General features: G+C 44.7%; 1 protein-coding gene across 3 annotated transcripts in view; it reads right to left on the bottom strand.

Annotated features, from left to right (window-relative positions):
* Window positions 1-26625, bottom strand: part of LOC118233681 (lethal(3)malignant brain tumor-like protein 4) — a 61396-nt gene that overhangs the window by 2160 nt on the left and 32611 nt on the right. For all 3 annotated transcript variants that reach the window (XM_035429527.1, XM_035429526.1, XM_035429528.1), the window contains exons 18-19: window positions 7116-7285; window positions 296-358 (exon numbers count right to left, since the gene is read on the bottom strand). In XM_035429527.1, coding sequence (XP_035285418.1) covers window positions 296-358; window positions 7116-7285 — 233 coding nt within the window. The remainder of the gene's footprint in view (window positions 1-295; window positions 359-7115; window positions 7286-26625) is intronic.

The following is a 26625-nucleotide window of genomic DNA, read 5'->3' as shown; positions in this document are numbered from 1 at the left end:
AACATGCAGTTTTGAGAAGCTAGTTTTGGCTTAGATGCTAATTTCAATCAGTGAGAGATTCTAGCAGCATGTCACATTGTCTCTGCTTCCTTCCCTGACAAATCCCTGCTTCCTCCCAACATTGTACCAAACCAGCTGTGAAACTGGTGCGTGTTAGGCTGGTCTTGCAGTTAAAATGTGCAAAGGCCAGGCTGCACCTGTTGCCTTAATTAAGTGGATGTAGTGAAGAAGAGGAGGAAGTTAATGCTCATTAGTGTGAAGCAGAGCCTCCTCCAGCACACCCATCTCCTCTCACCTCCTCTCTGAAACGCTCTGCGGGGTCCTCACAGCCTGGGAGGGTCTGGATGAAACTGGCAACCTATACACACGCACACCGCACGCATACCGCACACACACACACACACACACACACACACACCACAGACACACACATATATGCATGCACATACGCATGCACACACACACACACACACACACACACACACCCACATACACACATGCACGCGCACGCACGCACGCATGCACGCACACCACACAAAATAAATATAAGGTCAGAACTGGCCGGGACAACTAAACACAGTCAAAGTTCAAGTCCACAGAGGGACAGTGCTGCTATTAAAAAACATGTAAGTTCAGACTTCGTAAGTTTTATTTATATGAGTCAAGCAGCAGAATTAACTGCTTCTCAACCTGTCAAGTGAAATACATGCAGGATTGAGCAGCCGAACCAGGTCCTGCAAACAAAGAGCGAGCATGCTTAGAGCCTGCAAACTTTGAACCAGCAAGCTTCCATGCTTAACCTAGGACAGCAGACCAGTAACCCTTACTCATGTTCATCATTCTTGATACACAAAGAATATTCCGTGCAGACAAAATAGGCCCTCTGGACTGCATGTGGGAGACTGCAAAAGACTTTGACCACATTTGAATTTAAATAAACTCCAATGGGCTGTCTCCATGGTGATCTTAATGGAGGATCAAAGCAAGGGCTTTGCTAAGCGCCCGACATTTCTCCATAATGACCTGGTGAGTAATCCACCTAAACGACAATCTCCAGGACACCACAATGTATATGGCAGTATAAAACACACTGATGATTCCCCTGTGCACAGGGCCAAAAATGGCATCCTACAAGGGCTTAGAGGGGGTTGTTTCAGGACTGCAAAATCCTGAGTACTGGGGCTGCTCTGTCCATTTTAACATCCCCATTGCTTGAGGTTTACAGAATCTGTAATGCTACGACAGGGAAAAGCTAACACTGATAAAAAAAAAAACAGAGAGGTTGAGAGAGAAAGTGATAGAAAGAGGGGGCAGAGAGAGAGAGACAGACTGAGAGAGAGTGTACACTGACTTAGAGGGCTGCAAGAGCATGAGAAAACCAGCCATGTGCACACACACACACAGCAGTGTACAGGCTACGGCTCTTTGCTAGTGACCGAAAGGTTGTTAGCACAGTGGCACTGGTTGTCCATAGCTGGTTATCAGGGACATCCTGGGTGAGGCAAGGCTCAGAGCTTCTCGTGGGTCAGTGAACACAGGCCATCGCTTTTGGAACAGCAGACACTGACAGAGGCAGTGCAGATTAGCCTTACAGACACATCTCACCTCCACAGTCATTAGACAAACCTCAGGGGTTGTGCAGACTCTCTCTCTCAAAGGTGTGATATGAAAAGGTTTTTTTCCCCTCAATGTACTGAGAAGAACATCTCCAAAAAAAAAAAAAAACCTCAAGCTTAACATTCACATCACACTCTCAGTTGGGCAAAATTCTCATTGAGATTCTCAGTGCGTTGACTTCACCACAATATTTTTCTCCTATTTCCAAAGTAATCCACATACATTCAGGCGTCTGACTGATTGTTACTAACCATCTCCTCTTACAAAGGAACTCCGTGTGCCTGTCCAACAAATAAGCACCATTTCGGAAAACCTGAGCTGCCCAGGGTTCCTATTGATCTTATTTCAGAATGTGACACAATTCTCCACTGGCTTTCTCACTCTGTGGGCCGAAGACAGAAAAATTTAAATAACTGAACTTCACATTAAGTCTCAGATTACTGGGTCCCCTAGGATTTCACACTCCTCCAAAATCTATTACTGTACAGCAGATCCAGGTCAGCTAAAACACACCATAGAGCTTTTTCTTTGTCTCACAAAGGAATTGATTTTATAATGGAATCTTAGCAGAAATGAGAGTGCAACAGTGGTAAGCTACTCAGTGCATCATCTATTTAAACAGTTGGATACTTGCTGAAGCTATTTGACTAAGGTCAAAAATGCCACCATGGATTTGTCTGGCTAGTCCAAATACTGCCAAGTATTTCCAAGAACTGCTATGACAAGAACTATAAGCAGCCACTAGGGAATGATGTGTCACTGGACTGAGCCTAAATCCTTGTCTTAGGCCACTGCTGGTGAAATTAAGTAGTAGCCTCAGTTGGGTCCACACTATACCTGTTCCTCATTATTCTGGGAGAGTTTCAGGTAATCGTAAATGGTGCTGTGCTACTATGAATTATTTCAGCTGCATACACACCCCCACCCATCCCCTCCCCAGCCCACCACCCCTCATCATGCTCAGGGTTCATCGTACATGCATCATGCTATATATAGCCCCATCCTGCTATGCTATGCTTCATATAGGAATGCTCCAATTCTCCTGGTACGATTTAGACTGATGCAAGTTGTTCTCCAGTCAGAATATAAATCCAAGGCTCTGCCTTCAAAGAAAAACAAGGCCTAAACAAAGAAAACAGGAGACAGACATTTGTTGACATTTAACAGCGGTTTAAAGGAGAACTTCATAAGCTCGGATCCCCCAATGCTGGTCCAGCGACAATGATTGCTGCTATCGCTCACGGCGCTATCGATAAGACCGCTATCGCTCACACACCGCTATCGCTCAAACCATTATAACTCACACTGCTTTCACCCAGGCTGCCATTGCTCACGCGGCTATTGCTTACTTTTCTATCGCACACATTGCTATCACTTACACTGTTATCACTCGCGTGCCTATTGCTTACACTGCCTTCACTGACGCCGCTATCACTCACGCTGTTATCGCTCGCGTGGCTATCGCTTGCACTAATATCACTTGTTGCTATTGCTCACGCAGCTATCGGTCACACAACTATTGTTCACACGGCTATTGCTCAAGCCGCTATCGCCGTCACCGCCATATTCATTACTGCAGCTAATAAAGGCATCGCTGGAAAAGGCCTCTACAGCTGTGCGGGGCGAAGCATCCTTGTTGCACTCCAATGGCGGTAACTCCCTCAGCTCTCGCCGGGCTGAGAAGTTCAGCACTGTGTTTTTAAACGAGCGTGTGGCTCTGACAGCGCAGACAGGAAGCCACACAGGTCCCATGAACTGTACGCGAAAAACCACAGAGGATTTCCACAGCCAGAGAACAGCAACGGCAGCAACCGCCACAGCTGGGACATCACAGAGACCCCACAGGGCTCCTTGCATGGCCTCTGGGTGAGGCTCACTGAAACAGCCCAGAACCACACCATCGCCATGGACACAGAAGGCGGTATAATTGGACACACAGGAGCTGAACACAGACACGCCAGACTGGCTCCTCTGGTGGAGGGCCGACCTCAAAAGAGCCACTTCTTCCGCTTTAATTAAACAGGCGCTGTGGAGCCCCAAGTCAAAAGCCATTTGAAGCCGTAAATTTATGGGAAAGCACATTTAAATATGGGCAGGAGTGCCCGGGGCCGTGTGAAAAAATATCGGCCAATAGATATGCGCACAGCATAATTTTAATTATTCCGATGATTGCCATTTTCAATCTGATGCCGTTTTCATTATTGTGGAACACCAGGATGGTGGTACCAGCACCAGACTGCATCAGCAGGATGCTTTCCCATTACCCTGCTGATCTCTGTCCTTCTAACCACGCATTTTTCACTTTTCACATTTTATATACAACCTGTTAAGGTTCTATGTTAAATTCCTGTTCTATATTGTTGTTTTGGTTCTAAGTTGTTCATGGGAATTAGCTTTCACATACATTTTCCACAACATTTTCCATTTTCTGCAAATATCCACTGATATCACTAGATATGCAGAGGTATTTGTGAGTCAATACCTCACTTAAGGTACTTAACAGCCCCCAATTAAGATCTGAACCTGTAACCTCCTCCTTGTAAAGCTCAGCTGCATCATTAAACCACACAGATGGCCAAAACAAGCGCTTCATATTCACCAACAAGTCCACCTCAAAAAAGGGACAATTCATACTAATTTAGGAGCAGTATCAAAAGAACCCTCTCCAAAAAGAGAATTCCTACTTTCAAATAGATCACAGATGGAACTGTGTGGAGAAAATAATCTTGACCAAGAAGACCTCATCCTCTTGTATTGCTTTCTAGTTTGTGGGGTTAAATCTCTGGGGATCTTGTTTGCTTTGCTTCAGGATTTGAGATGTTCCTGTCTTATAGTGCTAAGTGAGGTACCACAACGTGCCAGGAGAGGGGTATTGAATCCCCCAGGCCGGGAGCGGAATGCCTACTCTCACCAGCCCAACAATCAGACACGGGTTCAGAAGTCAGATCCCCAAAACACTTGTTTTAATGAAAAGCAACAGCAGAGCAATAACTGCTCTCAGTCTTCCATCCTCTCCCCTTCTGTAAGTGTCTGCTGTGCAGGGACAAAGCAACAAGAGCTCTGAGCTCAGTAAACTGGGAGATTGCAGTGCTACAGAGCTCAGTAAACTGGGAGATTACAGTGTTACAGAGCTCAGTAAACTGGGAGATTACAGAGCTACAGAGCTCAGTAAACAGGGAGATTACAGTACTACAGAGCTCAGTAAACAGGGAGATTGCAGTGTTACAGAGCTCAGTAAACTGGGAGATTGCAGTGTTATAGAGGTCAGTAAACTGGGAAATTACAGTACTACAGAGCTCAGTAAACAGGGAGATTACAGTGTTACAGAGCTCAGTAAACAGGGAGATTGCAGTGTTACAGAGCTCAGTAAACAGGGAGATTGCAGTGTTACAGAGCTCAGTAAACAGGGAGATTACAGAGCTACAGAGCTCAGTAAACTGGGAGATTGCAGTGTTACAGAGCTCAGTAAACTGGGAGATTGCAGTGTTATAGAGCTCAGTAAACTGGGAAATTACAGTACTACAGAGCTCAGTAAACAGGGAGATTACAGTGTTACAGAGCTCAGTAAACAGGGAGATTGCAGTGTTACAGAGCTCAGTAAACAGGGAGATTACAGAGCTACAGAGCTCAGTAAACTGGGAGATGGCACTACTACAGGGCTATGAGCTCAGTAAACTGGGAGATGGCACTACTACAGGGCTATGAGCTCAGTAAACTGGGAGATGGCACTACTACAGGGCTATGAGCTCAGTAAACTGGGAGATGGCACTACTACAGGGCTATGAGCTCAGTAAACTGGGAGATGGCACTACTACAGGGCTATGAGCTCAGTAAACTGGGAGATTACAGTACTACAGAGCTCAGTAAACTGGGAGATGGCACTACTACAGGGCTATGAGCTCAGTAAACTGGGAGATGGCACTACTACAGGGCTATGAGCTCAGTAAACTGGGAGATGGCACTACTACAGGGCTATGAGCTCAGTAAACTGGGAGATGGCACTACTACAGGGCTATGAGCTCAGTAAACTGGGAGATGGCACTACTACAGGGCTATGAGCTCAGTAAACTGGGAGATGGCACTACTACAGGGCTATGAGCTCAGTAAACTGGGAGATGGCACTACTACAGGGCTATGAGCTCAGTAAACTGGGAGATGGCACTACTACAGGGCTATGAGCTCAGTAAACTGGGAGATGGCACTACTACAGGGCTATGAGCTCAGTAAACTGGGAGATGGCACTACTACAGGGCTATGAGCTCAGTAAACTGGGAGCTCAAAGGTGTCTGTTTGCTCCCTGCGTGTCTGTCCTTGTCAGTTATAAGGGCGGGAAAGTTCGCTTTTTGATGTCTGTGATGGATCTGTCAGCTTTGTTTGGTAAAGCCACCTTCATCCTAATTGGCAATGGTCTGTATTTCACTACCTCTACCCTGGAAAAGCAGTAAAGCTTGGATCAGTATGGCAGCTAGTGTTTGAGACTGATAGCAGTGCCCTCCCATTTATGACTGTCCAGATATAAGTCTGCCTTCATAGATGTATGCTTCTTCAGTTAATCAGGCAAGTAATCTGGCATCAGTGTGTTCAAAACGACTTCATTCATCTTCCGTTAACCATAGCTATTCCTCATTTTAACACTTGCACAAAAATAGTGTTCAGTTTTTAATACACAACTAAAGTCCCACATTGACGATGAGCTGACACAGACTATGGATAAAGGAGGTTGGACTTATGTGCAGATGATTGAATAATGATGACTGATAAAATCCTGGATAGGGCCTGATGTACCCTTCAGACTACTTTACAGCTGTATCAATTATTAATATGAAAACAGCAAGAAGAATAAACCTCCATCTGACCAACCAATCATATCCATAGCCATCATCGTTATAATACAGTCACTGCTGCTTTGAGTCTGCTGTAAACACCCTGCACACCTGGTCACCGATGATAGCGGGATTTCCACTTCACTCCCTCCCTCCCAACGGTGCAACAGCAACGGGGAGATAACAGAGCCAGACGGAGGGAAGGCCAGGGCCCGAACACAGCACTGTTTACCGAGCATCGGGCGGCAAGCTCTCTCTCCCAGGGCCTGAAAGACTGAGGTGTGGCCTGACTGTCAGGTGACAGACGGCTCTCTTCCTCTGATGATGTTAACCCCTAAAATCCTGTTTCAGACTGCAGCACCCCGGTGCTTCAGTTTCTATGTCCCACCTCGGACAAAAGCTGACTTACTCATTGCAGTGGGATAGTATCAGTACAAACAGAAAAGTAGATACATTTCCTGCACAGAATCTAGATGATTTTCCTAGTTACTCTCAGGTAGGCAGCCAAATGACAGTCAGAATCCTTGGATGAGGCTCACAGATATTCTTGGTGCAGACAGTAGAGTGACAGATATTTTTCTAACGAAATTCAGCTGCTGTCTCCAAGGGTAATGGACCCATTCAGATAAGGCCCCAGAGGAAAGCAGGGGCCGCCCCCCTCCCTCCCTCACTCACCTCCTCCACGGTCCAGTGCGCCACGCGGCTGGCCGTCTCCCGTGCCACGCCCGGCAGGAGCTTACAGTGCTGCTCCCAGCACAGGGTCAGCTCGCAGCCCGGCCCGGCGGGTGCGGCCGACAGGAAGACCGACTGGTGCAGCGCTCGCTCCAAGCTGTCCACATCGTCCCCTGCAGGAGAGGAGCACACAGTGCAGCGGTCAGACGCAGGTGCACAGCACCTCCACCTGGGCCAGTGGGGGTGGAGACTGTGTTTCCTGTGTTTAGTCTAGCGACCGTGTTAGTCATCACCTGGATCATTGTGAAAAAAAATTAGTTGTAGTGCTGACAGAAATATACAAGTGAAAGTATTTCTTCAACCAATTCCTTACAGTCTTTCAGCCACCATGGCCACAAATCAGAAAACACATTTGTTAGTGAGGCAAACAAATGTCAGCCTGACGATGTAGAGGCAGCAGAGTTAAGGGCTAACAGTAGGGAAGGACAGAGCTGGTGTTAGAGTTGATTTGGTAGTGCAGTTAAGGGTTAACAGTAGGGAAGGACAGAGCTGGTGTGAGTGTTGATGAGGTAGTGCAGTTAAGGGTTAACAGTAGGGAAGGACAGAGCTGGTGTGAGAGTTTCCTGGCAAATGGCTGCTGACGCACAGTTGAGATTAGCCACTTCCAGCGTGACCATTTCACCACTCCTTGGGTGTTAATGAGCTCTCATTAGTAGATCAGCAGCAAGTAAGCTTGGTGTGGCCTAAAATAAGAGTGTTAGGTTTTCTCCAATAAACAAAACGCAGTAGAGAAATAACCATACACCAGTGTTGCAGCTTCCTCAGCTCTCATCAGTGATCGATGTGGAGCGCGACAGAACTCACAGTGATTCACGACTGCGGGCGCGGGACCGGATGGCTTCTGGGATTAATGCGGCCTGATTGAAAATCACCTGACGGCGCTAACGAGCGGCGCCGGCGCGGTTTAGCATGCGCGGGACGGAGAGGAAGATTAATGCGTGTTTGAGGTGGGACTCGGGGGGAAGTTATCAGGCCGTCTCCCACCGATCCCGTCCCCGGAGCTCGGGCTCAAAACGCCACGGCGATAATGAGGCGCGTGACAGAGTGGAGAAGGAAGCAGGGCGCCGGAGATGCCCGGGGGGAGGGGGGGGACCCCGCGGAGGTCGGCGGCGGCGGCGCTCTGTTTTGTGGGTCACCGTCATGAATCTCAGGCGTAATTAGGAGAGAGACGGCGGCGCCCAGAACGGCGGCGCACAGAGGGGCTTTCTCCGGGCGTTCCTCTGCAGGGCAAGCGGGTGATAGGTCAGCTCCTGTCCCAGGGTGCAGAAGCAGGTGTGACCCGATTCCCGCCAAAGCGTTTGCGTCTTTAGTCCCCACTCCATCACCGCTGGTCAAAATCACTCCCCAACTACTTCAACTGGGTACCCCTTTTCAGATAAAAGGTGTCTTGCACGCCCCTATCAGCACACATTATAAAATTACAGATCTTTTACAAATACACAATAATGACAGATGCTCAAATTGATGACTTAAAACTATTAAATTATAACAAGGCAAATCTGTAATTATCTTAGGCGTACATAGGAAATAATGCTCTCGATGTGCTGCTGTAGACAGCATAGGCTTAATTTAACCTGAAAGCAGAGATGACCAGCTGCACCCGTGCTCTCAGTGTAACAGTAAATGTTACAGCAGGCAGTAGCACTGCACTCTGGGCATTTTAGTGAAAAATCACCGCTGTCTGTGGTGTGTTAGAAGAGTCTGATTGGCTGAGGACTAGCGTTTTCCCATGGCTGCCAGAATCAAGCTCTCCTCAGAGATGATGAATAATTCTGCCCCACATGGGGTCGTGTTACAGGATAATTACGGTTTAGAGCTCTGCTGATGTTTAATTTTCGGAGAACATGCAAGCCACCCCTGAATAATGATGACACTCGGCCAGTCAATCACATTTCATTTAACACAGCTCGCTTCACAGAACAGCCGCGACATTCAGGCAGAGAGGCAGTACGACACGAATCAGTGCTCACACAAAGGGGAAGAAAGCTGTCAGAGGACGGGAAATGGCTGTAAACATTAGTTCTGATTTGATAACAGGCCTTTGGCATCTACATCTCCATTTCAGAAGTTCAATTACCTCGCTGAACTTCCGCGGCATAAAAGATTTCACTGATTCTACACCGACAAGTCTCACGAAGTGTTTAATTTCAGACTCTGATCAATTTTTCTTAACAGGTTTCAAATGAATGAATCGCAATTCATTTTGGCAACAAACATCATGCACACTACACAAAACACACATACATCCATAAAAAATAACTGCTTATAGCCTTGGCTTTCAGTTCACTTAAACTCTTAAATATGCTGTATTAATTATGCATTTTACCTAATTAGTAGTTTTATTGGGAGAGTTTAGCTCATACATTCATGCTGCTTACAAACTGAAGAAATAGCACACTGCTTTTAACCTACCAGAGGATAGCGTGAGGCATTTTCTGTAGCTCAGAATGTATTCTGGGGGCTTGGATGTGGTGATGATGGGCTTTGAGGGCATCAAGTAAACAGTGTTGTGTAGCTCATTCAACAAGCAAGTCGAGTGTTTTAAATTCGTCCATCGGTTTCCGCAGCTCTCTATAAAAAGAGCGGTCGGTATGACCAGGGCCATTGTTCTTCTGCCCAGCTTATGCGCTGCTAACAGTAGGGAAGCTCTAACAGCAGCATGAGATCCAGGCGCTTTGATCAGCCATCTTTTGATAATTCAGGCCAGGTCTTAAGGGAGGAAAGAGTGTGAGCTGGTAATGTGGAAAACACAATTACGGCACGCAGCGCTACAGAACCAGACAGTAAGGGCATCTGCACATTTCACACTGGAGCTGACCTCACTGCACCATATGTGTATGTCTAGGAAACCCCAAAAAAAGAGAAATGTGATCCCTGACCTGTTATTGTCTATTAGTGTGAAACAGAGCGTTCAAAAATACCAGTAATGGTGACAAATTGGCAATACTTTATGCACAAAGATACAGTACACTCAGTGATGCAGGACAGACCACGTCAAATCATGTGCATTGGTGCGGAAACAGGCTGGCTGAGACCCTTTCAAATGAATCAACTGACATTTCCGGCGTTGAAATGCTACAGAAATAAATCCGGCATTCTAGAAAATATCAGCCAAACAGTGCCACTAAGCCCTCGGGACATATCCAAGCATCTCACTCAAATGTTACTGGTGAGTGACTCTGACTCTCAAACAGGAGAGTCCAAGTGGGGGAGAGAGAAAGGGCAGGGAAATTCATATATTACCCAGCACAGGAAATGTAGAATGAACTGGTCTGATGGGAGGAAGAGGTTGGGTTTTTGTTATTCATGGTGATAAGAATCAGTTTTGCCAGAATGGGTGGATTCCCACCAAACTGGGCTATTTTTATGTCATTGTGTGGGAAAAAGATGGCTTTGGGCAGCTTAATTTGGGATATTTTTTGTTATATTCTGCAGTTTTTAAAACTCTTCCTCTTTCAGCTAATCATTCACAGTCATTGGCGCAGGTGCAGTGTGTTCCGCCTCTGCCTTTTCCCTGGTTGTTACTGTACCTGAAGCCTGTCAATTACTAGGTGCATTTGTCATCAAGTTGGTGGCTATCTCTAGACTTTACTCTATAGACTGCAGTGTTTTTTATTGCATTATACTGTGCACGAAAAAGATGACGGCCTATTACTGAAAGCAAAGACTAGGTGTTGACTGTCGTGTCTTTGCTTTAGGCTACACCGTTTGAGAACTTTTAATGGGCTAAAAATGGGCAGCCTATGTTCCTATGATTCTGAAACTTATCTTTCTTTTTGTGTGCAAGCAAGCATGCGTGCAAGTGTTTTCTGTCACCAATCCTGCATAATAAGCAAGTTCACGTTCATTAGGAGAAATTAAGTATAACTTATGTGAGTTATATGTATCTAATTGTGCTACAGTATTTTTTTTTGTTTTGAAAAAAGGATGTAAATCTCTGATTTAGTGGGTTTACAGTTTTCAAATCTGGCAACACTGATGGGAATATGGGCACACAGTTGGGGGCAAGTGGAATGCCACTGAAGTTAACTGAAAACGCAACACTTCAAATGCCTATTATCGGCACATTGGAGCTAGACTGACTAAAGGTCTAAATTTGAGTTTACAATTGGATATTCATTCGATGCAGTCCTGTTGAAGGTTTACACTTTTGTTTACATTTGTGCAGTGTAATTTGTGAATTCCTGATCTGGGCATTAAAGAACTTTAGCCTCGCAGATGACGTCTGTTTCTGTACTAAGATAGAACTTTACCGTGGGACAATGCAAAAGTTAAAAATACCACTGTGCCTTTTTTGGCTTCCCGCAAACATGCTCATCACGAAGGTTTTAGCGAAGGCCTGAAGCAGCGGGACGAGCGCTGTTTCTCCCAGAGGATCGCCGCGGGGACCGCGCTCTCTGCCTCGTTCCTGCGTCTGTTTACTTCACCTCGACCCGGGCTCACGGCCATGGCACAGAAAGCACAAAGCAAAATCGCGGAAAACATGCCGCTCTCCGCTCTCTGCGGGGAAAGCGCAGCGGAATTAGCGGAATCTGAGTCCGTTTCTACGTCACTCCGGAAGACGCGTCCTCGGGCATGACATCGGGTGTCTTGCGGTCTTCGGCGCGAAAAATTGCGCTGTGGAAAAAGGGACATTTCGCTGTTTAATTTAGCTCCACTGTGACGCAGTGGCTGGGGCTGCTCCTCACAATCTAACCAACCATTACACTGGCAGCACAAATAGCTGCAACACAAGACCCCTCTCTTTCTACTGTTTTCATTTCTCCTCTTCATCACTTCACCGATTGAATTTCATCATTTCATCACTGAAACAAATGTGCAATAAACATAAAGTTGAAAACAATTCACTAATCCACTAATGAAAATGCTAACAAAGTACTCAATGTGTTGCAGGGATAAACTGCCTGCCAGTTTCTAATCACTCAGTATTATTCTGTGCATGCTTATCCGTAGGTTCTATTAACTGGAGATTTTGAAGTATGTGATTAGCAATGTGAATAGATGAAAAATAAGTGTGATTGATGACTGTTATCTTCTATCTTAAAAAATCTGCCATAATGTTTTTGCAGCGTAATGTCATCATTAATTTCCCTCAAATAACAATTAATATGATGAGGTAAAAAACAGGATTTCTCTTAGGCTTCTGTTAATTACTGTGAGGCACTTTAGGGGCAATCAACTGGTGTCAGAGAGAGAGAAATCTCTCCTCCAACTGTTAGATGTAATACTCAAAATACAAAATTGTTCTCCAATAAATTCAAAATGGTTGAAAATCCAATATGGTGACTCAATGTGCAAAATGTCACAAAAATCCACCAAGTAGTTCTAAGGGCAGCCACAGACTCCCACGGCAGAAACTGTAGTAACAGTGAAAATTTCCAACAATTACAATGCTTTCACACCATTGGTGCTCGGCCCCTAACTATGATTTCTCTTAACTGGAACTGTTGTTAAGTTAGTCATGGAAGCCATGTTTCTTGCTGCATTCACACATTTCTGTGTTTTTTTTACCGCAAGGTCGAAGATATCAAAGCCGTCAGGAAGTTCCCATATTGCCTATGATTATTTTTGGAATTGCAGCTCAGAGGTTGATATAAATGGGTTTTCCCAGTCAGAAGGTGTGGCAATTTCAGTAACTCCCATATGACATGAAAGCAGTGTTAGCTCTCCTGCAGTACTTGCTCGTAGGGTGTACAATAGTCACAGATTTTTGCAGTACTGTGTGGCCTGTAGGCTCTAAAATGGCTACAGGCTCTTCTGCAGCACATTTATCAACCCCAAACACCTTCCAGTTCTCCACATGGATGCCTCTTTACAGCTGCTCAGAAGCCAAAGTTATATACGCCTGACATGAAGAGCCCCGCGGCACCAAGCAGAAGCAGCAGGTCAGGGGAAACAAGCTGGCTCGTCTCCATTTAGCTGCAATAAGATGGTCCACTTCATCTTTACCAGCATTGTCTTCTGTTTCCATTTTATGCACCAGTTGGGGTAGGTATACTTCACCACACTGAGAGAAGGGCTTATACACCAAAAAAAAGAAAATGAAAAGACCGCCTATATTTTTCACACATTTACCCGACAGTACATTATGTATATAGATATCCAACAACGACCGACTGCTCTTTCAATAAGAGCGCATAACGTGACATTATAATACAAGGAGGATGATCCGCAATCAGATCAAATTCCAACAGTGAATCTGTCTCTTCAGGCGGTCTGAGTAATGCCCCCCCCGGAGTTCAGCCTGTCACTTAAACTGACGCCAGGACAGCCACATCGTGCTTCAAACTAGAGCCGGGCCCTGCCGACAGAAGCCACCGCCGCGGACCGCCACTATAATCCCATCAGCGGCAAGCGTGGAGGGATTCTCTCTGAGCTCAGCCGAAATCCCGCCGCACCTCAGGGGCGCCATAAATAACAGCGCCTCATCTGCATGAGGCCGTCCCCCAGGAGCGCGGGGAAATGAAGATTTCAGCCGTCACATTTGCAAAGCGCGGCGCCCCCTTTCAAGTCGGATCAGCGAACGCTTCCCCCCCAATCTGTCTTTTAAATATGAATCAAACGGCGCGGCGGTGCAGAGGAAAAGACAAAAGGAGAATCCATTACGGCTCAAACGTTCTGCATCTTAAGGGCAACACAATGAGTCACCGCTGCGCACAGGGTTCAAAAGATTCCATATGACGTTTCATTCCCTTAAAGGCAAAAAACACCAGCCCACTCGGGTAATTAATATACTGCGCAAAGACTGTAATATAAAACAGAATATCACTCTGAATATTACATGCTTTAGTAGTAATAAACATATTAAAAGACTGGCAGTAGACGGTACGCAGGAAAGCCTTGATTTCAGTGGCACAAAGTGTTTATGATGAACACGTACACCACCAAACAGGATGTCTGTCACAGGGCCATTACCCACAATCCATCCCTTTGGGTCGACTGACTGAGCAGCTGACCTTCCATGGGTCAGGACATATGGCCATTACTCATAACAGGCAGGCCGTGTGATGTAGTACTGTACCGAAGGTCAGCCAGTCAGGCAGTGAGGGTCGTCATGGCTACGCCGTAGCTCACCGTCCCGTCCCACTAGCCTGGCCAGGCGGAACGAGAGCCAGCTGGCCCCCACAGATTGCGCGGGTGGCCTTCGGCACCCTTCTCCCGCACCTCTGCCCAGCCCTGGACTGTGGACAGCAGAGGGACGGTACATTTTTGGAGCCCATCTTCCCAGATGGGGGCACTCAATTTGCACACCTGATCCAAGCCCTTATACTGAAGGGCTTCTGTAAGCATTAAGCTGGACAGCTATTAAATGAATAAGCAACAGTAATGTGAGCAATCAAAGTGCCCAGGGATAAGGCAGTCTGCTCATAAAATAAATATAACTCAGCCCTAAGCGGGACTCCCAATCCCCTGGTCAGACCTACGATGTGACGGAACACTGCGGGAAGCCTCAGTGAGTCAAGTGGTAGGGAGAACTGTCACTGCTAATTCAGTTAGGCTCAGAGGATGATGGGAAGGCGTGCCGCAGGGCGTCCTGTCCTCCACGGGGACGAGGGAGCCGTGCGACGAGACGCGCCACCCAGACAAGACCGCACCGCGCCACCTGGGCACCTGCGGTCACCAAGGCAACAGCCACACTGCATCACCGCACAAAAATACCGGGGGCACCATTCACCCTCGCCGTGCCCCTGCATGAGTCACTGGAGGAAGGAGAGACAAAAGGGAAGAATTATGTGAGAGAGGAGATATGCATATAATGCATATATGATAAACATGTGATAATGAATCCCCAATGAACACACATCTTAAAATAACAGCAGCTGCAGAAAACCTATTGAGCTTTCCTGAGAGGAAGTCAGGACACATTTATTTTGGGTGCCATTCGATTTTTAAACAGGATCCATGAACAAAACGGCAGTTATACAGAGAGTCAGGTGAGGGCGAAGACAAGACAGGACGGCAGACAGCGAAATGAGGCACTATAATCTTCAAGAAATGAAAAAGGAAATCAATAGCAAATCACAACCTGTAATAACCAGTCACCCTGTGCACACCATCAGCAATAAAGGTGACCCAGCGGAAATTATTACATCAAATACGAACAGGAATTAAAAGAGACATTAAATTGAACAATCAAACATTAAAGGCCGGGTTAAATAATAAACAGGACAGAGGGAACTTGAGGGGAATATGAAATATAATATATAACAGCACAAAAAGCCAACAGCGAACATCTTTATTCTGGGAATCGTCAGGACAGAGAGGTCACCCTAAGGAAGCTGGACGGCTTGCACTGCAGAGAGCCTTCATTCTCAGGGCCTGGTCACCAGGGGGTACACGGCCCATAATGCAGCAGGTGCTCGGCGCTGATGGCCAGACAGATATCCCTCAGGTGCTTCTGGGGGCAGCCCAGGACACAGCGGATGTGAGAGACTGCAGGAGCTGGACTCCTCTCTCAGCGATGCCCAGCCAGGCAGGCCCCCGCTGGGAAAAACACACTTATCAACAGACCGCGCAAACCGCCAAAAATACTGACGTTTATTTGGGCTCCGGCGGATCCGCCTACTGAAAGGAGTCTGAAAATAGCCGAGAGGCAGGATGCCCCAGAGAGCGAGGATGTTCAGAAGAGAAGGCTGCGCCAGCGTGCACCCGCACCTCTCAGCACCCATGGAATTCCTGATGCTGCCGTCTTCCTGTTTTTGGATATGATTCATTTCGCTGGCGGATGCCCAAGGCGACTAAGAAAGCCTAACAAAATTACACTGTGGATGACAAATGCCGCAGAGCGAAAAAATAAAACACACTCAACTCATCAAACAACATGGCGCCCTTATCCAGTCAGCGCAAGTGTGTATCTGAAGTATAAACTGCAACATAACCAGTCAGCTAGTTATGATACCTAAATGCAAGCTAAGCAGGTGTTCTTAGACCACAGCAAATGCCCTGGTATTCAATGTAAAAAAAAAAAACTGGACAGAGAACTCGCACTAGTCTGCAGTGGATTGGAAAAAAAGCATGTATCAAGCTGAAAAATGTGGCCACATACACAACACAACCACTGCTCAGAGCAGTTTTAGAAGGGCATTAGTCATGTGCATTGAATTCCTTTCTGGCCAGTAAGGATTTTCTAACTCACAGTTAGTGACCACTTTAATTAATACTGCCCCTGGGAGGTTGTGTATGATGAAAAATGAAGGTGACTCATTTGTCACTTGTAGAGTTGAAACAAATCAATGTTTCTTAGCACCAGCTGGCACAGGCAAAGGTTTGTGTCATCGCTATAGCGCAATACTAAACGTGTGTGACATGTACACACAACATGCAAAAACACTCGACCTGGCCTGCCCATGTTAACTACATTTTTCCCCGTCTGCGAGAATGGGTTCAAATTGATAATAAGCAGAACCATTCTGGCCTCCTGGCAAAAGATCCTTTCATGAATATTTAATACATGCTAAAGATTTATACATCCTCTTAATATAGACAAAACTAGGACAAGCAGTGAAAGCTCATTTAAAAAATAAATGTGTTGTAATCTACAGTACGGACTATGTAATCTTATGCAATCTCCCAAGTGTAAAAATCTCACTTGCAAGGGAATGACCTCATGTGGAAAAGCATCAATTAGGACAGTAACCTAAGAGATTACAAGATGGTTGGGGAGTTTCCAGGAGCCTAAATCCCTACAGAGAGATGATGGAATCACATGCCTTCCAAACCAACAGGCAATTCTTCAGTGAGTCTAAAATTAAAAAAAAAAGATTCTCACACTGTTTCAGTTGATGGCGTCTTTGGCACAATTTATAACAGCACTGCGAACCTACCCATAGACACACCCCAAATCCACACGCTCTTCACAGGTCCAGTGCACAAGCGTAACCAGCCAATCACAGCACAGAAAAAAAACTTGTAGGCAAGACACCTTAAGGTAAGCTATAGTGCACAACTGCAAATCTATGTAAGAGCATGAAGTTTTGCAGAATGGGGTTTGGCTTGGCAGACTTGCTCAGGTGTCATACAGCACTGCCGCCTCTGCATCCAATTACCAGGCAGCCCCTGAGAAGGACTCCAAGGAGCTGGCTTTGTTCTCACAAGACCTGGACTGAAAAGACTATTAATTATTCAGCTTCAGGAACAAAATAATGACTTGCTTTTTTTTTGTGATCTGAAGGGGAAAAAAGAGTGTCGCTCAGGAGAAAGGTCAGCTTCAGAAATAATGAAACCAAACTCTTTATTTGAAAGTGGGGGGGGGGGGGGGGGGGAGGTGGCTGTCTGTGACAGATGGGAAAACAAAGAGAGGAGTGCAGGTCACGGGAGCGTCCATTAAACACTGCCATGTTTCCAACACAGACCTACATAACAAGGCATGGACCAGGCAAACCATGCAGGGAGCAGGAAACCCACTAGCTAACAGGAAAAAAACAGGTACTGCCTAAAAATGTATTCACAAAAACTCCTCTTTTTAAACACAATGCTCAGAAAAATATGAAGTACTGAAGTTCCAGACAAACATTTTAGTCACAGGACCACCATCAGTGTTTCATATACAGTGCAAACACCTGACCCAAATATATAAATTATTTTTGCCAATTTTTTTTACTGCTTAATAGCTGCAATGCATCAGCAGAATCCCATATGATAACATATTTTACATTACAGCCAGTACAGAATGATGAGCCCTCTGGTAGTTAGTACTCACAATCGTCCACATTTAAGACAACTGGGGTGGCAGTGTAGTATAACGGGTAAAGAACTGGTCTTGTAACCTAAAGGTCACAAGTTTGATTCCCGTTTGATATAAATGGATGCAATGTAAATGCTATGCAAAATAATTGTGTAAGTCGCTCTGGATAAGAGCTGCTAAATGCCTGTAATGTAACTGAAATGGCTACCCAAGAATGCAGAGGCTTAGAGCTGGTGCACTTCTGTTGAAATAGCCTGGCCTTCACTAAATTTTCAGGTGAAGCTGAAAGTGAGAAAACTGAGAGGTAAGTGAAGTTTGTGGTGCAATAGTGACTAATACTGTGCATATAGTAGAATCATTAAATCACCTAAAGCCCAAACAAATGTTCATGGGTCTACCAGGCATATCATGAGAGAAACATTCTAGAGCTACACTGTACATATCTGTAAGCCCTGTTTTTATAGCAATAAAGTTTTGCATGCCGTTTGAAGATTGACAGGGGCACTAGTTGATAGGAACAACTCTTGAATGCCATGTTGGTTTAAATAAATGTAATTCTTTGTGGTGACAATGACACGATTCATGTTTAAACATGATTCTCACTATCATTGCTTTAATGTTTACCAACAGACTTTCCAGAACCCGCAGGAAACGAGCACCACAGAAGCCGCATTTATCTCTGACATTTTCAAACTGACAGGATTTTTCAAATGCAAATGAAGCTAATCAACCACGGCAAGCTAATTAAGCGGACAGCTTCATCAAAATGACAGTCAATAGTGAATTTGAAAGATTAACAAAGTAATTATCCCCAATACCTACGAGGGCAGTTTGCATCCATGACAATGAAGCCGACACCTCATTTTAAACAATCCTTTCAAACAAAACTCTACTTTCTGCCTTTGGTCGATTATATTTTTCAATGCTGTCCATTTCAACTGAAATGAATAAACATGACTATGCTTGCTCTACAATCTAAAACTGCACACTGAACTGCCAAGCCCATGCCCTTTGCCTTGAGCAGTACTGAGCATGCAGCTCCTCAGACAGACTAATCGCCTTCAAGAACTGAAGGTGACTCCCTAAAACTGATGAAGTGCTCACTGACACCCTTCTAAAACACACCCAAACAAAAACAAACACACCCAAACAAAAACAGGAAGATGAATGGGGAAATCTTCTAACCATGTCCAATTTGGTGCCTTGACAGATTGGGACAAACATTTTACCAATGGATAAAAGTCCCATGAAGACTTCTGCATGGTGTACATTTTGTCCTTATGGCTGCACCGACAGGGAAATATCTTATGATAAAGGAGAAGACATGTTTAGCCCACATGAATCCTGAGGAACACGTGAGCATCACATTTTATAGAGACATCTTTAGATATATTTGGATGCCTTGTACGTTCTCAAACTCACAGTGTATTTGTATTTGACACGGGAGACAGAATATTATCACCATTCTTATTATGCCTTTACTCTTCCCAGGTATTAATTCCTGACCATAATGCCCTCTATATATCTCTATTTGTATTTTTCCAACTGTAAGACTGCAAGCCATGCCCCTAGAGACCTTGGGGTAAATGATTTTGGCATAAAATTGCAAAGCCCTTTGGTTGAAAAATGGCACAGTCCACTCATTATAATCATTTTTAGTGCTCCAGCTGACTACTACATTTTACCTGGAGTGACAGCTTCATGGCCACAGAAGAAGGACATAGCCCATCCATCTTCAGCGTACCGCTGCACACTTTTGAGGAAACGTGTGTGATTTATGTCCTTGGTCAGGAAACAAAGGCCAAAGTTATTAATGACAGACTGCTAACCCCACTGAAACCGTCACCTGATTGTTCCATGGGCTCCAAAGCCGAGGTGGAGGCCACTAAATGCCAGACTCAAGAACCCCCCTGATGACAGTGTCAGTGCCATTAATCAGGGACACACGGGACTTTCTGTTTATCTTAGTAAGAACAAATCAAGAGCTGATTCCCAATCAGCGATCGGAGGGACAAACAGCAGCAAATTAGAAAAACGCATGAATCACTGACGGGAACGTATACGGTCTCCATCACAGACTCCAGTCACTGCCTGGGTATGTGGAGCGCATGCAGGTACTGCACGATGCGGTCGCCATAGAGACACCACAATGCCCTGCCCCCATCACTTGTTGCGCTCCAGGCATCCTGTCTCCATGGAGACCAGCTCTCTTTTGACTTTTGGGGTCAAACTCCCTCACGCCCTGCGCTCTGATTCCAGCAGATTCAGATCAAATCAAGAGTCAAGATCCTTACTGTGTTTTGGCTGGTTCTCCTGCATACAGGGCCATCACTACTCAGAGGGTGTGCTCCCTGGGTACAGCTCAGTCACTGCTCAGATTAGGGTGATGTACTTCCTGGGTACAGCTCTGCCACTGCTCAGATTAGGGTGATGTACTTCCTGGGTACAGCTCTGCCACTGCTCAGATTAGGGTGATGTACTTCCTGGGTATAGCACAGTCAGTGCTCAGATTATGGTGATGTACTCCCTGGGTACAGCACAGTCACTGCTCAGATTAGGGTGATGTACTCCCTGGGTACAGCACAGTCACTGCTCAGATTAGGAGGGTGTACTCCCTGGGTACAGCACAGTCACTGCTCAGATTAGGGTGATGTACTCCCTGGGTACAGCACAGTCACTGCTCAGATTAGGGTGATGTACTCCCTGGATACAGCTCAGGTGAAAACACAGAACCAAGCAGCCCAAAAACAAGGAGTGTCCAAATACTTTTGGTCCTATAGTGTTTATGAGATCCAAAATATTTCCTATACTCCAGTCATACAGAAAATTTGAGTGTCTCACTCCATTTCAAATATTGCTTTATATTCTTTAGCATATCAATTTTTTTTCAGAAGGGATGTATGTCATATTAAAACATGGTAGCTGGTGGTAAATTGTTGAATACTATCTGGATAATAATTTCTTAACGATTTTACCATCTATAATGCTATTGTACTGCACTAAGGAAAAATCTAGAAGACTGGTGGCTGATACCAATGCCTGTGTTTTCTAAATATAGACACATCAATCACTGGAACATCTACTGTGACGATTGTGACAGATATGCCCCACTGTTGATGGATTCTGGAGTCAAAGAGTGTTGTTATGGTAACAACAAGTCAATGAGGGCTGAACAGAATTACATTCTAATATCAGTGATTATGCAACATTTTAAGCCACACCTTTCATCTACAAAGGCTTCAAATAAATCTCCTAATTTCCATCAGAGACACCCTCAATTGACATAATTTATTCATTTAATTTATGCACAAATACTGTGTTTTGTACTGTTTTGACAAGTGAGCCTTCTGTCAGTTTGCTAAAGGCTGTACTTTCAGAGCCCTAGACCACCATTTCTGCAATTGTCTGAAGAAAAACCAAAAACATTTCAAAGATCATCCTCTCTGTCTCCATGGTCCCCGCTGCTGTACAGTGCAGGCAAAAAAACTAACAAAAGCTGGAACTTCAAAAACATATTTTCAAAGATTTTACTGAAAACTATAAAACACTTGGGAAGGAGTCTAAGCCAGATTCTCACACCAACACAGTCATGAAGCAACTTTTAAACACTCGACACATAAAAACTGCATTCTGGGCTCTGATATCAGTGTTTTTCCATCTTTCTCAGGTACAGATGTATGCTGCAACATGATAAATCCTGAACAAGCTGTGTGAAGGTGGCAACCAAACCTTCCAGAGACAGCATCACCAGTGTGGTCATGACCTCAAGGGCGTTTCCCAGCTTGAGTGACAGGTGGACCTGGTGTTCCTGGGAGGGAGATGGGAGGGGCAGGTGGTGTGTGCACAGAACGCCCTCCAAAAATGAGACCTGGGTCATGTGATCTCTCCTTGCATAAGTCTCCTTTGTTTTTTGTTTTTTTTTTGGGGGGGGGGGGGGGGGGGGGGTCGTTGCCATGACAGCGTTTTGATCCAGTATGTGAGCCAATTTCATCTTCATGCTTTGTTATAGTTATTTAATCTCGCTGAGAGCAGAGTCATGTACACAAGACCATGTTCAGTACATCAGATGATAGAATGTAATTTACACTGAGCAAAGAAGATAGGAACACTTAGCTCATCGCCTGATGTACACGGGGCATACAAAAGCTTCGAGGAGGCGTGGTTACCTTCACTCAGTCTGCACAGGAAACTGACACCTTTCAATATGTGAACAGCTTCATAAACCGCTGGAACAGCCGGGGGGCTGACATCCTGATAAACATAGCAATGGCAGGAACAATAAGACCCATATTCAATACGACCACAATGCCTTTCCGCCTTTAAACATTTATCATTTCAGACTGCAGTTCTGAAACCCCTGTGCATGCTGGTCTTCATACCAAACGGGTAACTTCTTTATTAGACACTTTACTGTCTATTTTGGGACATAGTGCTCCTCTTAAGGTCAAATTAGAAAAAGCCAAGTCGTGAAGAATACATTTTCATATGCACATGCAAGGACTTCTAATCAGTCTGATCAACTAATGCTTTCATTTTCTGCAATGTGCCATATGGTAACTCGTGACTTTGGCAGCTGCTGGAATTAATAAACAATGCAGTCAGCATAATGAAAAATACTAACACCTGCTAAATTCTGCTGCTAAAACTTAAGGACAAATCGGTTTGAGGTTAGAATGAATCAGACTCTAAAGGGTTTCTGAAAGAAAGTAAGGAGAAATTCCAATGGGTAGATGGGAAAATCATGCTGCTGCACGGTTGCTGTTGATAAAAGTGGGACAGGCTTCACATCATTTAGACATAAAGGACTTTTGGTTCCATTCTGCATGGGTTCTTCACGCTCTCTTTGGCAAAGCCAGAGAACGTGGAGAAGATTGCTTTTGCCCTGCAAGAAGATTTCATTATAATGCACTCTCTCTTATAATTAATGCTAGCTTCTGTCCCCCTTTGAATGAAGTTCTGAAATATCTCCCTCTTGGGTCTAATGTTTTTTTTTATCGACAGGGACATTTTCTCATGTCTATGGCTGAGGGACATTACTTACTGCTTTGACTGCCGTTTTAGTCTGTGTTATAATAGTGCATGTAATTACCAGTTGCCTTCTATAGTGCTCTAAATTAAACAGGTATCCACTACTGGGCAGTAAAATGTCCTGTGTGAATTCAACTCTAACTGAGTACTTATGAGTCCAATAGGGACCATGTACTCTGTAAGAGGTGATTTAACGCTGAAAATTTTACAGTGTAGCAAGTTTATTCAGTAGTATAACTCAATTGATTCTTATGCCCAGTTAGCATCTGTTCAGCAGAGGTCCCAATCTACCTCAGTGTTGACTGAATTTTATGTGGCATCCTCTACCATTCTTCCTGATTCATAGAACCAGTTTAGGTTGAGTCCCTTACTAAGGTGTAGGCTGTCCCACCTGTGATCTGACCCTGTAACCTTCTGGCTCCTGTTCAGGAGTCTTGGTCGCAGATCCTCAATGCGGCGAAGACAGCACTGGAAAACTGCTTTTTATATTCTTTTTAGAAAAATGTATTTCCTGTTCTTCTAATTTGTAATGTTACGTTTGCCCATCTCATTAATGCAGCTGTGCATCCTCTGCTACTCTGGGCAAACGCAGACAAGCACACGTGCTGCCAGCCGATGCCTTTCCTCACTCCTCAGTCCATCACCTGCACTACACAGTCACGATGTTGGACACATACACTTCATGCCTGACAGACACAGCCTATGCACCGACTGAAAGCTCCTGCATAATTCACAACGTAAACTGGAGCAGCTCTAACAATATGAATATGAATACCAGCATAAAAGAATACTGGTCAGTGAATACAACGCTTCTGTGGGAAACGTACTTCCACACTGTCTTAGCTCCATAGTTCTGGACTACATTCTTGTAGCTCTATGTGTGACACAGAGACACTTTAATCTAGTGTCATTTCCCCAGTGAGAGAGCTTGACACAGTCTCTATGATCGCATCAAACCAACAACCCTAATTTGCATCCATAGCAACAGACAAAGGCGTCAAGTCCCTTTCTGGAAGGTAAGCCATGTTGTTTTACACTGGTTACCGCCCCAACCGGCAAGAAGAAAAAAAAGCTCCTTTTGGCTGCTATGGCAACAAGCATATTAGGGCTGTTGTTACCATAGTACCCCAAATCGCAGTCGTCATCGTGATCAAAGCAAGTTCAAAAATCGATATTCACTACAGGAATCACTCTAAGAGGTTGAGCGGAATACATGGAGCTTTGAACCAGAAGCAATCAGGAAGTTGGACTGTCTTCCACGGCCCAGTCCACGGGCTTGGGGATAAACGATATCTGAGCTCTGTGTTTCAGAATGCGCCGTTCCTGGCTGACAGTGGCAGTCAGGCGAACACGAGATGCAGCGCCGGTGATTCAGCGCCAGGAAGAAAGACTGTCTACCAACAGATCGCTGATGAATATTCATGATGCTGTTTGATCCTGGTAGCAGTGTCACGCTATCTGTGGGTGGAGGAAATAATGTCTGGGTTTAGAAACATATGCCTGCTTTCCGACAGCATATTCATGTAGTGGATCCATCGGAAATGGAAATCAAAATGGCATGTAGACGGCTAATATACACATAGAATCATAGAACCGGACAGTAAATCCATAAGAAGCCTGCTGATGCCCATTAGCAGGGCTTTGCTCATTGAACCATCTTATTCCATAGGTCAGATCTGTAAATCCGACATGGATGTTTCCAGTCATTGAGTGACTGAGCATCCATGAAATCTTGTGTTTTCAACATCTCAGGCTATTTATAATTCATAATTCCCGAACCATTTTCCTTCTCACAAGACATTGGTATGGAGACATTTCTGTATGCAGTGCACACATTCCAGTGAATTGCATCTCAGACATGAACGTTCCAGCAAAGATTACAACAGTATGCTGACAATTTCTGACAGTTTCATCAAAACAGAGAAAAGCAAAGCCACCACTACATTCATAACAAACTGCTCATATTGCCAACAGAGGGAAGTAACTGACCGGTGGATCCGTGCCTGTCTCTGCCGCTCTTGCATAAAGACCAATCCTGAGATGAGGACAGGCCTGAGTGACAATATGTGTAGAATAACACTGGACAGCTACCCACTCTGGCCATTCACATCAGTGCAGTTAGTCTCATTGGCAATTAAAGCTGTCATTCGCCTCATGCAGCAAACAAAATGGAGGCTGTTATAGCAGCAAAGGGTGGACCAATTCCATATTGATGCCCATAAATTCGGATGTTGAATTTCAGGTGTCTACATACTTTTGGCCATGTAGTGTATTTTTAATGTATACCTATCATACATTTATATATATATGTTATATATACAATGAGCTCCATAATGTTTTGGACAAAGACATATTTTATTTTTGATTTGGCTCTGTACTTCACAATTCCAGATCTATAATCAAGCAATTCACATGTGGTGCACATTCTCAGTTTTCATTTAAGGGCATTCTCACCAAAGAATTCTCACCATAATGAAGAAAAGCCCACAAACACCTGTCCTATTCATTCTGCTGCTGCTATCAGCAGTGACATCATCCTGTTTTTGCAGCTATCTAGTGGTTTGCATCTTTTAGCCTCCGTAGTTCTGTTCGTTAAGTCTTCTGCAGACAGCATCACTGACGCATCCACAGCTGCCAACTGAAGAGTGTTTCTGATCTGTCTCTTTATTATGGTGAGAATTCTTCAGTCATAATCTGTAGAGTTCTTCTTTAGCCGAAAGGGCTCTTTGCAATTACTGAACTCACCGATTTTGGTAAGCCTACGGTTTGGCTTATGTCTCCGGATGTTTTTTTCCATATTTCTCAGCCTTATAATGGCTACCTTAACTTACACTGGCACTGTGGCCCTTATGCAAACAAACTCCAAAGGCAATCAAAAGACTAGAAACTAAAGAATAGACTCGATACTGAAAGCTCTCTAATACGTGCACTAAGGAAGCAATTGGGCACACCTGACTAATCAGAAACACCTGCGATTTGTCCCAAACATTATGGCACCCTGAAATGGGAGGCTATGTACAAAAAGTGGTGCAAGCTTCTGCATTGTGAAAGCAAAATCTATTAAAGCACTTAATAAAAGCAAGGAATTTGTACAGTACAGAGTCAAATAAAAAATATGTCATTGTCCCAAATATTATGGAGCTCACTGTAAATATATATATATATATATATATATATATGCATAGTACAAGGAGTAACTCAACTGTAAAAATAAATTCTTCAAGGATGCTGGTAATATGTCTCTCCCTCCTTCGCTCTCCTCTCCACCCCCACCACCCCCGCTTTCCTTCTCACACGCCTTCATACCGCTCCTCTTCTGCTATCTCTCTCACCCACTTTCTTTCTCTCTGTTTTCATCTTAGCAGACGGAGGACAGCCTTCTTGGTACGGAGCTAAAATTAGCTTGTCGCTTGAATGAACCGCTAACAAACGTGCGTGGTCCTAAAGGGTGAGCGAGTGGGCTCCATTTCTCAAAGTACGACACAAGAAACAGAACAAAATTAAAATCTAAAAACGACTTTCTTTCTGCTCCTGTTAACAGGCGTAAACTCAGATAGAATCAAACTGCCTAAGGCATCCAATCATATACGTTCCCTAGTAAACATTTTCTCATAAAGTAGTCTACTTTACTAAGGCAAATGGGAGTGGCACAGAGCTGTTCTTTAATTATTACAGTGCTGGAAAAAATGCCACTCAGTTGGTGTCCTCAGACAAGTTTACAGTCACAGACAGCAAAGTCCA

The sequence above is a fragment of the Anguilla anguilla genome, chromosome 8, assembly GCF_013347855.1.
Source record: "Anguilla anguilla isolate fAngAng1 chromosome 8, fAngAng1.pri, whole genome shotgun sequence".
NCBI classification, from domain to species: Eukaryota; Metazoa; Chordata; class Actinopteri; order Anguilliformes; family Anguillidae; genus Anguilla; species Anguilla anguilla.
The sequence above is the reverse complement of the archived record's forward strand: the minus strand, read 5'-3'. Positions and strand labels throughout refer to the sequence as shown.